The sequence below is a fragment of the Bos indicus genome, chromosome 15, assembly GCF_029378745.1.
Source record: "Bos indicus isolate NIAB-ARS_2022 breed Sahiwal x Tharparkar chromosome 15, NIAB-ARS_B.indTharparkar_mat_pri_1.0, whole genome shotgun sequence".
NCBI lineage: Eukaryota > Metazoa > Chordata > Mammalia > Artiodactyla > Bovidae > Bos > Bos indicus.
In genome coordinates this window covers 83,336,106-83,350,014 of record NC_091774.1, presented here as the reverse complement: position 1 = coordinate 83,350,014, position 13,909 = coordinate 83,336,106, and the positions used below count along the sequence as shown (strand labels likewise).

Below are 13,909 nucleotides of genomic sequence, written 5' to 3'. Positions count from 1 at the left end.
GGGAATAACATGCACACTACTGTATAAAATAGATAAAAAAAAAAAGCCTACCATATAGCATAGGGAACTACGTTCAATATCTTGTAATAATCCATAAGGGGATAGAATGTGAAAAAGACGTTGAGTACATATGTGGATGTGTATGTATGCATGTGTCACTGCTTCAGTTTTCCTGTGCTGCAGAAACAACACTAAGTCCCTACCATTCAACAACGGCCGCAAAGCCCAAGGTGTGGCCCTAGCACCCCGCCTCAGCATGTGACTGTCCGGGGACAGCACCTTTGACAAGGGGTGGAGGGGTAGTCAGGGAGTTTGAGGTGGACATGTACAAGCTGCTGTATTTAAAATAATAACCAACAGGGACCTACTGTTTGGCACAGGGGACTCTGCTCAATGTTCTGGGCCAGCCTGGATGGGAGGGCAGTCTGGGGAGGCTGGACCCATGGCTATGTGTGGCTGAGCCCCTTCACATTCACCTAAAACTCACATCATTAATCAGCTACACGCCAATACAGAATAGAGAGTTCAAAAGAACAAAAAAAGATGAATTTGAAATGAAGTCATAAGTAAATAAATGAAGTCATTAGGGTGAGTTCTAATCCCGTATGAGCAGCGTCTTTACAGGCAGCAGTGATGGGAGCACAGGCACAGGGAGCCTGCCTGTGAAGACCCCAGAAGACGGCCATCTCCACGGTGAGCCGTCGGGAGAAACCGGCGCTGCTCACACCTGGACTTCAGACGTCCAGGTGCCAGAACTGTGAGGAAACACACTTTCATTGTTCAAGCCACCCTGTCTGTGGTACTTTGTTAGGACAGTCCTGGCAAACTAGCAAGTGTCAAACATCTTATCATTGACTTTTTTTTAATTTTTAAAAATCCACAGGATAGAAGAATATATATCCAGCTGTTAACAATGGTCATGTCTAGAAGGTGTGGTTAAGGAGAATTTCCTTTTCTATATTTGCATTTCTGAACCCTTGTATCTTTTATAATGAATAGATTTTGGTTTGTATTTAAAGGAAGGAAAGGGAGAGAGCATGGACATGATTTGTCCAACACTGTAGTGAGTGAGTGGCAGAAAAAGAAAACCTGAATCACAGTCATTTCCCAATGTTTCTCCATCTAACAGAGAAGCAGACACCTTGTATGGAACTTCCAAAAATGCTCCTTAAAAGAAAGGAAATACTTATTTGTCCTCCTTTCTTTCCTCTTCTTGCTGCCTAGAATGCAAATACAATGATTGGAGCTCCAGCAGCCATCTTGGGGCAAAAAATAATCTCAACGACAGTAACAGTGCACAGTGGAGCAGAGAGAAGGAGGCTTTGAGAAGACTTCAGTGAACTACCAAACCAATCCTGAGCTGCCTACCTCTGAATTTCTTTTATTATTATTTTTTAAATGTCTTTAGGTGTGAGAATAAACTCTTCTGTGTTTAAACCAACATAAGTTGGGCCTCTGTCCCCAGTGACTCAGCGGTAAATATCCATCTCCAATGTGGGAGGTGCAGGAGACTCAGGTTCAATACCTGGGTTGGGAAGATCCCCTGGAGGAGGAAATGCAACCCACTCCAGTATCCTTGCCCGGAGAATCCCATGGACAGAGCAGCCTGGCGTACTGCAGCCCACGGGGTCGCAAAGAGTTGGACACGACTGAAGTGCCTGCACTTGTACTTGCAAATAAACCTAATCTGAATCATTACAAAGGATTTTTTTTTCAGCCATTCAACATGAGAGTTCATTAAGTGCTATTGGGGAAAAACATTTTTTGAATGATCTTTTACAAAAAATTATTACAAATTTGAAGGAGTTCTTCACACACAGCCTCCGTTTTCTCTGAAGTACAGTGCATGATTAGCTGGTATGCAACAGAAGGCTCTGTATAGCCTGAAGAGGTTGGTTAAAATCTTAGTATATGCCCCTGGGAGAAAGGGGAACAGGGGCAGGCTCATGATACTTGTTAAAGATAAAAGTATCACAGTAGTTCTGTTACATTTAAACCAAACACCAGTTTGTTGTGTTTATGAAGCCGGATTTAATTCTTTGAATAGTTTCTGTCCTTAAGAGAAGAAAAGATTCCCAGGCACCAGTTATATGAAGCCTGCCAAGGCTGAAGACCTTTTCGTATCTACGTTGGAATGCTGGCTTTGCTTTTATAAGATATTTTGCTTGTTTGATTCTCGGTTTTTAAAATTGTAGGTGGGGTGGTACAACAACTGGTACAGTGACAAAGAATAAAGGAAATTGCATTTGTAGATGTGCTTAGCATGCAGTAAGAGTCGACGCTCGCTCGCTCTACTCATCTGTTTGTACTTCATACGAAGTCCCAGTATTTGCAGGTTTGTCATACCCCCAGGAAGGTGTGTGTGGGTCCCACTCGGGTGAGTCACGTGCTGTAAAGATAGACTTGTGGTAATGAATACGTAAGGCCCCTACGTAGGAACCTTTAAGTTGTGAACTTTCAAAGACATGAATGTGCCCAGGGGAGGGATGGAGAGAGACAGGAGGAAGAAGAAGTGAAGAACCCAGCAGATTCAGGACAGGAAATGGCCAGGGGATTGCCTTTGTTTGAGCCACAGTGTTAGTTTCTCGGGCCCTCGGGCCCAGGATCCAAACGCAGAACGGTGCACAGGGCTGCCACAGGCATGCAGAATGTAATCCAGCACTGCCGCGTCACCTAAGACGGGGAAGAGAGACCCCCACAGCCCTGGATCGCTCTTCTCAAGAGGGTAGGTATGAAATTGAATCCAGCGAGGAACCAGGACCCATGCCGTCAAGGTCAGGCATGAACATGCTTGCAGCTCGCCCCTCGTCTCCTACTGCTGCCCACCCTTCAGCTCTGCCATCTCCACCCTCATCTTCCTCCTCCGTCAGTGACTCTTCCCGCCTGTTCGCTTGATGCCACCCCCTGCGTGCCAGCTGTTGTTTACTGTACTACTGTACTGGAGGAGGAAATGGCAACCCCCTCCAGTACTCTAGCCTGGAAAATCCCATGGATGGAGGAGCCTGGTAGGCGACAGTCCGTGAGGTCGAAAAGAGTGGGACATGACTGAATAACTTCACACTCACTGTACTTCTAAGGTACTGTACTGCACTGCAAGATTAAAAATGTTTATTTTTGTCTTTGTTTTTTATGAATTATTTGTGTGAAAAGTATTATAAACCGACTACAGCACAGTATGACAGCAGATTGTATTAGTTGAGTACCTAGACTAACTGTGTGGTACTTACAAATTGGATTTACAAATGTGCTCTCAGAACAGAACTCACTTGTATGTAGGGGAACTTACTGTAGTGTTGATCAGTCAATAGTGCCCCCTGCTAAGAAGTTAGGGATGTGAATTTCCCCAGCTAGTATGCAGCTCCCCTTTTAAAAATTTACAATCAATCCCTGTGTGATTGTCTGTAAAATACACAGAGAATGTGGTCTTTGCTCTCTGGTCGCACCCAGTTCCCTTGTAAACCACAAGCAGAGAGTTGAGTGACCTCCCCCGAGGCCCCGCTGGGGAATCTGTCCTCACTTCTGCACTTTCCTAGTTTCAGTAAATTTCATCATCCTGCTGCGCAAACGTGAATGCGAGATGAAGACCAAAGGGCTAGGAGGCAGTTCTGGCTCCTTCCACGTGCCCCGCATGCTATGACTGTTCTGCGGAATAAGCACCCAGCTGTTTTGTCTCAAGATTGCACACCTGCAACAGACCAACCCAAGTTCAGATTTCCCCAGAGCTGAGGCTTCTGTTGTAAGTGCCTCTTGGTTCAACTTCTCCCTCTGATCCTGTTTCCTTCACCCCCTCACAGGTGTTGTCCCTGGGAGCATGCCTCAATTAACTTACGAGGCGAACCTGACTTAAACAAACTAGAATTTCTGATTCATTTGGTTGGGGGACACAATGTTGTCCTTTGAAATCACGAATTACTTTTTTCCAGTAAGAATTTTTTGTTTTGATTATAAAAAAGGTAAAACTGGGAAACCCAATACCTGGACTGATCACACTGATAAAATCTGCATATGAAACTATTATTTGGCAACAGTTGGGAGAGCAAGCCAGTGACAATGTGGAGAATGATGGAAAAAAAAAAGCATGAAAGTTACCCAAGTATGTTTAAAGCTAAATCCACACAAAAACATGCACAGTAATGTTTATAGGAGCTTTACTCACAATAGAAAAACTTGGAAACAACCAAGTTGTTCTTCAGTAGGTGAAAAGATCAACTGTGGCCCATCCAGGCAATGGAATATTAGTCAGTGCTGAAAAGAGATCATCTATCAAGCCATGATGGGCTTCCCTGGTGGCTCAGTTAGTAAAGAATCTGCCTGCAATGCAGGAGACCCAGGTTTGATCCCTGGGTCAGGAAGATTCCCTGGAGAAGGAAATGGCAACCCACTCCAGCATTCTAGCCTGGGAAATCCCATGGACAGAGGAACCTGGCGGGCTACAGTCCATGGGGTCACAAGAGGTCAACACAACTTAGGGACTAAACCACCATCAAGCCTTGAGTAAAACTCTGCAGGATCCATAAGACAGGAAAAGTTCTGTTTTCACTCCAATCCCAGATAAAGGCAATGCCAAAGAATGTTGCAACTACCATACAATTGTGCTCATTTCACGTGCTAGTAAGGTTATGTTTAAAATCCTTCATGCTAAGCTTCATCAGTACTTGAATCAAGAGCTTCCAGATATACAAGTTGGGTTTAGAAAAGGCAAAGGAAAATAGAGATCAAATTGCAACATTCATTGGATCATGGAAAAAGCAGGGGAATTCCTGAAAAACATCTGCTTCATTTACTATGCTAAAGCCTTTGACTGTGTGAACTGCAACAAACTGGAAAATTCTTAAAGAGATGGGACTACCAGACCACTTTACTTGTATCCTGAAAAGCCTGTACTCGGGTCAAGAAGAAACAAAACCAGACATGAAACAACTGACTGGCTCAAAACTTGGAAAGGATCATGGAAGGCTGTGTGTTGTCACCCTGCTTATTTAACTTCTATGCAAAGTATATCATGCAAAATGCCCGGCTGGATGAATCCCAAGGTGGAATCAAGACTGCTGGGAGAAATACCAATAACCAAAGATATGCAGATGATACCACTCTAATGGCAGAAAGTGAAGAGGAACTAAAGAGCCTCTTGATGAAGGTGAAAGAGAGTGGAAAAGCTGACTTAAAGCTCAACATTTAAAAAACTAAGGTCATGGCATCTGGTCCCATCACTTTACAGCACATAGAAGGGGGGAAAATGGAAGCAGTGGCAGATTTTTTTTTTCTTGGCTCCAAAATCATGGTGGACGGTGACTGCAGCCATGAATATGAAGACGCTTGCTCCTTGGAAGGAAAGCTATGACAAACCCAGGCAGCATATTACAAAGCAGAGACATCACTTTGCTGACAGTCTGTCTAGTCAAAGCTATGGTTTTTCCAGTACTCATGTACGGATGTGAGAGGTGGTCCATAAAGAAGGCTGAAGAATTGATGCTTTCTAACTGTGGTGCTGAAGAACACTCTTGGGAGTCTAACTGTGGTGCTGAAGAACACTCTTGGGAGTCTAACTGTGGTGCTGAAGAACACTCTTGGGAGTCTAACTGTGGTGCTGAAGAACACTCTTGGGAGTCTCTTGGACTGCAAGAAGAAGGTTAGGACCAGTTAATCCTAAACCAGTCGAATCAGTCAAACCAGTTGATTTCCAAGGAAATCAACCTTGAATATTCACTGGAAGGACTAATGCTGAAGCAGAAGCTCTAATACTTTGGCCACCTGATGCAAAGAGCTGACTCGTTGGAAAAGGCCCTGATGCCGGGAAAGACTGAGGGCAAAAGGAAAAGGGGGTGGCAGAGGATGAGATGGTTAGATAGCATCACCAACTCAATGGACATGAATTTGAGCAAACTCTTGGAGATAGTGGAGGACAGAGGAGTCTGGCTTGCTGCAGGCCATAGGGTTGCAGCAAAGAGTCGGACACGACTTAGCAACTAAGAAACAGCAACAAAGCATCAAGCCATGAAAAGACATGGAAGAACCGTAAATGGATGTGACTAAGTGAAAAAGGCCAATCTGAAAAGGCTGCATACTGTGTGACTCCAACTATATGACGTTCTGAGAAAAGGCAAAACCGCGGAGACAGTAGGAAGATCACTGGTCACCAGGGCTCCAGCAGGAAGGAGGGAGGGATGAACACGCACAGAGGATTTTGAGAGCAGGGAAACTGTTCTGTATGAAGAGGCAGGTTTGTTTGACTCGGCCGCGCCCCAGGGCACGTGGGCTCTTAGTTCCCCCGCCCAGGCTACAGCCTGTGCCCCTTGCCTTCAAGGAATCCCAGTGTTACCCACTGGGTCGCCAACAAAGTCCCAAAACTATGGTGTATGAAACTATAATGGTGTATACATGTCGGTACATACTTGTAAGACTCACGGAATGTACAGTATCAAGAGTGAACTCTAGGGATTTCCCCGGTGGTCCAGTGGTTAAGTCTCAGGGCTCTCACTCCCAGGGAGCCAAGATCCTACAAACAATGCAGTGAGGCAAAAAAAAAAAATTTAAAAACGGGGTCACTGTCCTAACCCCGGGGCTTCCTAGGCAGTGCTAGTGGTAAAGAACCCGCCCGCCAAAGTAGGAGACAAGAGACACGGGTTCCATCCCTGGGTGGCGAAGATCTCCTAGAGGAGGGCGCGGCAACTCGCTCCAGTACTCTAGATTGGAGAATCCGGTGGACAGAGGGGCCTTGTGTGTCACAGTCCATCCGGTCGCAGAGCGTCGCACACGACTGAAGTGACACAGCACGCACGCTGCGCACCTTTAGTTGCTTCCCTTTGCTCCTGAAATGAAGCCCACGCTCCTCAGGAGGCCCTGCAGGCCTTTCGCACCTGCCTTCTCCACCTCTAACTCCTGTGCCTTAGGTACTGCCTCTCTTTTCTTTCTTCACAGAAGAAAGACTATCCCCATCCTTTCATTTCTCTTTCTAAGTCCTCTCCAGCCCCCAGGTGCTTCAAGAGAGTTTATCCCTGTTTGGGACAGGTTGCACCTGCTGTTCTTTCCCAGCGCCCTGGTGGTCCTCCAGGTTACTTCAGGTATATCGTTACCGTCCATATTTTCTCTGTGCAAGTGTGTGCGTGTGCACACAGTCACGGCCGACTCTTTGCTACCCCATGGACTGTAGCCCGCCAGGCTGCTCTGTCTGGGCAATTTTCCAGGCCAGGAGTACTGGAGCGGCTTGCCATTTCCTCCTCTGGGGGATCTTCTTGACCCAGGATGTAGCCTGCATCTCTTGCATCTCCTGCATTGGCAGGCAGATTCTTGACCACGGCACGACCTGGGAAGCCCATGCAGATACTGCATATACTATATATATTCATTTGTATGCTTCTGGTTTAATACCAGAGCGTATCCATACATTCATTACTCTGCCCCCAACACTTGACGAAAGCCTGGGGATTATACGGGAGATGCCCAATTCATATTTGTGAAATGATGAACCTGCTGGGCTTGAGACGGAGCAGGACTCTATTGCCTCCCCTCCAGCATGCCTTTCGCCTGTGGAAAACCTTAGTCAAAGAATATGTTTAATCAGAGAAGTGAAAGATGTGAAAACAAAGGGAAACAGTCAAAGGAGACTAAAGAATAACAATGTCATTGAGCAAAGTCAAGGACTTTAGTTCTTTCCCAAGGGCTACAGATAATATTCAAAGCCATATCCTGTGAGCTGTCTTATCGATACTGAAACACCAGTTGGAAACTGAAACACCAAGTTAACTACACGATGATCAGACTGTACCCAGGACGTGAGCAGCCACAGCTCCGAAAACTGGCCTCAAAAAGTACAGGAACAAACGGAACGGAACGGACGATTAACCGGACCTAAAACAACAAAGATGATGCTGCTCAGACCACCGATGAGCAATCTGAAGAGGACTGTTCGAGCTGACTGTGCTGTTTCTGCATGTAGCACGCCCGGCCCCCTGCTCTGTCTATAACAGCTCTCACTCCCTGCTTGTAGGGGCGGGGGCTGGAGAATCAGCCTCTGGACAGATGTCCACCGCCCTCCCTGCACCCCTGGTCGCTGGCATCTGAAATAAAGCAAACTTTCCTTTCCACCAACCTGGCCTATTTATTGGCTTTTGTTCGGCAAGCAGCCGAACCGCTCACCCACTCGGTAACAGGCTGTGGGCTGTCATGAGGAAACCAGAGATGAAAGAGATGCAGGTCACACACGGGGAACTCACCCCGAGGAGGGGTGGCGTGGTAGGAACACAGCTACAAAGCAAGACAGTGAGCATGACAAGGAATCCCGAGTCCCGAGGAAGCGGTGGTCTTCTGGGCAGAGAGCTCAGAGCAGACTCTGTGGAGGGAGGGAAAGGAGAGCGCAAAGGTGGTGCAGACACAGGGATCAGCTTGGAGCATGGAGTGCATCAAGGCAAGAGAGGTGGAGAGGCTAGAAAGGAAGGGACACCAGCTGGTCAAAGGCGTCTCTTGGCAGGCAAAGAAGTATGGGTGGTGCTCTGGAAGCATTGGTGGGCAACAACATTAACTCAACTCAGCCTTTTAAAACCTTTAAGGAAATGTTTTCAGATACACAACAGAAGTAGGAATAGTAGTACAATACACACCTGTGTACTTCTCACCAACATTCAACAATTAACTTTGTGTGCGTGTGCCAAGTTCCTGCAGTCGTGTCCAACTCTTTGCGACCCTGTGAACTGTAGCCCGCCAGGCTCCTCTGCACCTGGGATTTCCCAGGCAAGCATACTGCAATGGGTTGCCATGCTCTCCTCTGGGGGATTGAACCCGCTTCTCCTGGGGCTCCTGCATTGCAGGTGGATTCTTTTCTGCTGATCCATTGGGGAAGCCCAACCTGTGTCTACTTGCCTTTATAAAGGAAACCAACCCTGAATATTCATTGGAAGGACTGATGCTGAAGCTGAAACTCCCAATACTTTGGCCACCTGATGCAAAGAAGAAAAGATCCTGGTGCTGGGAAAGATTGAAAGCCAAAGGAGAAGGAGGTGGCAGAGGATGAGATGGTAGCATTACTGACTCACTGGACGTGAATCTAGGCAAATTCTGGGAGATAGCAGAGGACTGAGGAGCCTGGTGTGCTGCAGTCCATGGGGTCTCAAAGAGTCGGGCACAACTTAATGACTGAACAATAACAACAGTCTGCTTTTATATATAGGTATATAGATGTGTTATGCTAAGTTGCTTCAGTCATGTCAGATATACAGGTACATATATGTAAATGTGTTTGTGTGTGTGCATATCAAAGTTTATTACTTTGGGAGGGGGGCTTTCTTTCCTGTTCTTACCATTTCAGAAGAAATTGACAGATTCTTAACTCTTCTCCAAAATCTGTTTCTTTTCGTTCAGTTTTATTGAGATCTAATTAATACAGAGCACTGTGTAAGTTTAAGGTGTACAGCACAATGATTCAACTTACATACATCATGAAATGATGACTACAATAAGTTTAGTTAACATTTGTCATCTCATAGATACATAAGTAAAGAAATAGAACAATTCTTTTTTCCTGTGATGAGCACTCTTAGGAGTTACTCTCTTAACTTATATGTAAGGTAGAGCAGTATTAATTATATGTGTCACGTACATTACAGTTTCTAGGACTCATCTGTCTTCTAACTGAATGCTTGTAACCACTGGCTACCTTCACCCTAGTCCTCCCCCCGCAGCCACTGCCCCCTGCCACAACTGTGATCTGCTTTTCTATGAATTTGTTCTTCAAGTATAATTGACCTCAACACTGCTAGTTCCTGTGCAACAAGATGGAGATTTGATACTTCTATAGATTTCAAAATGTTCGCCACAAAATGTCTAGTGACCATCTGTCACAATACAAAGATGTTACATAATTACTCTATTCCCCACACTCTGCACTTCATACCAATGACTACTTTATTTTGCAACTGGAAGCCTGAACCTCTTAACCTCGCGGCTCATTTCTTCCTTCCCGCTCCTGTCTCCCTCTGACAGCCACCTGTTTGTTCTTGTATCTGTCACTCTGTTTCTGTTATGTTTGCTCGTTTTTTTAGATTCCACAGGTAAGTGGTAACGTACTTTCTTTCATGTCTTTCTCCATTTACTTCAGTAAGCAGAATACCCTCTGGGTCCATCCGTGTTGCAAAACGCCATCCTTTTTATGGTTGAGTAATAGTCTATGTTTTCTTTATCCAGTCATCTCTCAGTGGGCCTCTAGGCTGTTGCCATGTCTTGGCTATCGTAAGCAATGCTGCAGTGAACATGAGGCTGCAGATTTGTTTTTTGAATTAGCGTTTTCGTTTTCTTCAGGTAAATACCCAGGAGTGGGACTGCCGGCTCACGCGGGGCTGCTCCACTTTCACGTTTCTGAGGAGCTTCCATACTGTTTCCCGTGGTGGATGTGCCAGTTCACATCCCCACCAACTGTGCACAAGGCTTCCCTTTTCTCCACACCTTTGCCAGCACTCGTTACTTGTTAGATATTTTTTTAATAATAGCCATTCTGACGGTGTGAGGTGATAAAACATGGTGGTTTTTATTTGCCTTTCCCTGATGATTAGGGATCATCAGGGGAAAAGATGATATTGAGCATCTTTTTACATGTCTGGTGGCCATCTGTAAGTCTTTTTGGGAAAATGTCTATTCAGAGCGTCTGCCCATTTTTTAATTGGGTTGTTTGGGTTTTTGAAGTTGAGTTGTAGGAGTCCTCTGTATATTTTACATATTAATCTCTTACCAAATATAGTTTGCAAATATCTTCTCCCATTCAGTAAGCTGTCTTTTCATTTGGTTGCCAGTTTTCTTCGCTGTACAAAAGCTTTTAAGTTTGAGTAGGTCCCATTCGCTTATATTTTGTTTCCCTTGCCTGAGGAGACATACCCTCCAAAATATTGCTAAGACTTATGTTAGAGAGCATACTGCCTAAGCTTCCCTTTAGAAGTTTTATGGTTTCAGGCCCTACATTCAAGTCTTTGATCCGTTTTGAACTTCTTTTGTAACATGGTATGAGAGTTTGTAGTGGTAGTCCAGTTTGATTCTTTAGCAGGTAGTTTAGACATGTTCCCCAAAACCATTTGTTGAAGAGGGTGACATTTCTCCAGAGTCTAAAGATGCTTTCATTCATAGCCATCATACAGTATTACACTGAACAAATGTAATAACTGCCTAACATCATCTAATACTAGTCCATTTTCAAATTTGCCCAGTTATCCTCCGATGTCTACAAGAACAGTTTTTTTGTTTTTGTTTTGTTTCAGAATCAAAATAAAGTCAAGCATTTGTTGGGGAAGTCTCTTTTAAAAACATTTTTTTTTTTTTAATTTACAACAATCACCACATGACTCTGTTACCACATCATTTTTCCTTAATCTTTCTATCTTATCTTCTGTAAAACCAGTTGTCTTATAGACTGTCTCACATTCTTGATTTATTCAATTGTCTCCTTGGGGGGTGTTGTTTAACTGATTCCTCCAGCCTCTGTAAACTGAAGGATAGATCTAAAGGCTTGACTGGACTTGGGATCAAGAAAACTTTGGCAAGAAAACTTAATTAAGTGGAGCTGTATACCTCATGCTGCAGCACACAAGTTCAGTTCAATTTAGTTGCTCAGTCATGCCAACTCTTTGCGACCCCATGGACTGCAGCACACCAGGCCTCCCTGTCCATCACCAACTCCCAGAGTTTATTCAAACTCACGTCCATAGAGTAGGTGAAGCCATCCAACCATCTCATTCTCTGTCGTCCCCTTCTCCTTCTGCCTTCAATCTTTCCCAGCATTGGGGTCTTTTCCAATGAGTCAGTTTTTCTCATCAGGTGGCCAAAGTATTGGAGTTTCAGCTTCAACATCAGTCCTTCCAATGAACACTCAGGACTGATCTCCTTTAGGATGGACTGGTTGGATCTCCTTGAAGTCCAAGGGACCCTCAAGAGTCTTCTACGACAACACAGGTCAAAAGCATCAATTCTTCGGTGCACAGCTTTCTTTATAGTCCAACTTTCACATCCATACATGACTACTGGAAAAACCATAGCCTTCACTAGATGGACCTTTGTTGGCAAAGTAATGTCTCTGCTTTTTAATATGCTGTATAGGTTGGTCATAGCTTTTCTTCCAAGGAACAAGCGTCTTTTAAAGCAGCAGATAAGGGATCTCATAAAAAATGTTGGCTGTCCCAGGGTTAATGATAACCCAGTTGGTTAACGGGGTTAAAGTGGGGACAGCCAGATTTTCCTCAGTGTAAAAGTATGTGTTTCTCCTTTGTGTACAGAGGGATGTATTTAGCAATACAACTTACATTTTGTAGCTGTTTAGTTTATCAAATATGTTCATATATGCATTTAATCAGAACAATATCCCTATAATGTTTTATTCCTTTTTAACAGAAACGAAAACTGAGGCTGGGAATGCTTAAGTAACTTTCCTAGTCAGAGGGCCAGTAATTAGCAAAGGCATGACTCAAGCATAAAGGGGTTCTCTTTAGTTGAGTTAAAACAATCCTCTAAGCTACATCTACTGCAGATTTTCAAAGTGCATTTTATCTTCAGAATTCAATAAATGTCTCTTCTCTTAAAAACGTTTTCTAAAAAAGGATATTTTTATTTTCCTGATACCATGAAGCACATTGCCAAGAAAAGGCGATTTGTTTTCCAGCCAGCAGCTATTTCTATTGTCCAGGAAAACTAGCAAAATGTAACAGACGCCAGGTTCCCGCAAAGCTCCATTTGCTAACAAGAGTTCTAAATGTTAAATGAGTTACTGAAGTTGTGACTTTCACAGATGTGTGAACAAAATAAGTGTATCTAAAATATTCTGTGCAAAGTTAAGCGTACACACGTGCGCTTTTGATGCTAAAACCAACAAGGGCCTTTAGGACTGTTAGAGACATGTCCAAGTACAAATAAAGTCAGGTCCTGGCAAGTCCACTTACGCCTCACAGCTGGGTCAGCAACTAGTGGGACAAAATCAGGAGAAGCATATGACAGTCTAGAATCAAGAGATAAGGTGTGTGGTACTATGATGAGCAAACCAGGCAAGGGAGTTAGATGGTGGATTCTGGAGGACACTGGGGAAGCCATTTCTGGGGTCCCCAGGAACTCGGGCCTCCAGCTCGCAGGGAAAAACTCAGGCAAAGGCCGACTACGCAGAAACACTCTAACAAACTGACGATCTTACTCAGAAAGAGCGACTCCAACACTGACACACAGCATCAAAACACGCGTTAGAGAAATCTACGGGCTTTGGCCACTCATAAACTTCCCCGAAGGCGGAAGCAGATGGGCACGCCCCCAATTGCTCTTCCCGGGTTTTATTGGCTGCCCTGGCCTGCCCCGCCCAATCTCTCAATCGGTCTCTTTCATTGGTCAGAAGTGTCACGCTCCAGCGTTCACAGACAATTCCAGGAACCAATCGCCTCCAATCACCGCCCCGGCTCTTCGCCGCCTTGGGTGTGACATCCACTCCAACCAATAATAAATGAGAGTGAAGATGTGACGCGTAGACTCCGCCCCTTTTCCCTCAACGCGTTCAGTGAATGGTAGTAAAGGTTGAGTAGCTGATATCAACCACCAATCCGTAAGGGCGGAAGAGGGCCGCGGAGACGACTCATGGGAGGAGGTGACGTGGCGGTGACGAGTGCACATTGTGAATGAGTGGCAGAAATATTGGCCAATCGACAGCTACACGGGCTGGGCGGTCTGCATTCTCGAGTCCTCCCCGAGCGCCGGAGACTTCGGGAAAGCGCCAATGAGCTTGACCTGAGTCTGATTGGCCTTCACCTGCACCAATCGGCGGCGGGCCTGGCGGAAGCGTCCCTCCTCGGACGCTCACTGGGCGCTGTGGCATGACAGGTCCCAGAGAAATGCCAATGGCCTAGGGGCCCTGCGCAAGTGACACTCGGAGGCACCAATCGACTTTCTTCCTCCCCGTGGC

At 45.2% G+C, this 13,909-nt stretch overlaps 1 protein-coding gene across 2 annotated transcripts in view; it reads left to right on the top strand.

The window, feature by feature from the left end:
• PATL1 (PAT1 homolog 1, processing body mRNA decay factor) overlaps positions 1-8,088 on the top strand; it is a 40,804-nt gene extending 32,716 nt beyond the window's left edge. For both annotated transcript variants that reach the window (XM_070767510.1, XM_070767508.1), the window contains one exon: positions 1,225-8,088. In XM_070767510.1, the coding sequence (XP_070623611.1) occupies positions 1,225-1,326 (102 nt within the window). In that variant the 3' untranslated portion in view covers positions 1,327-8,088. The remainder of the gene's footprint in view (positions 1-1,224) is intronic.
• Positions 8,089-13,909: the final 5,821 nt, after the last annotated feature.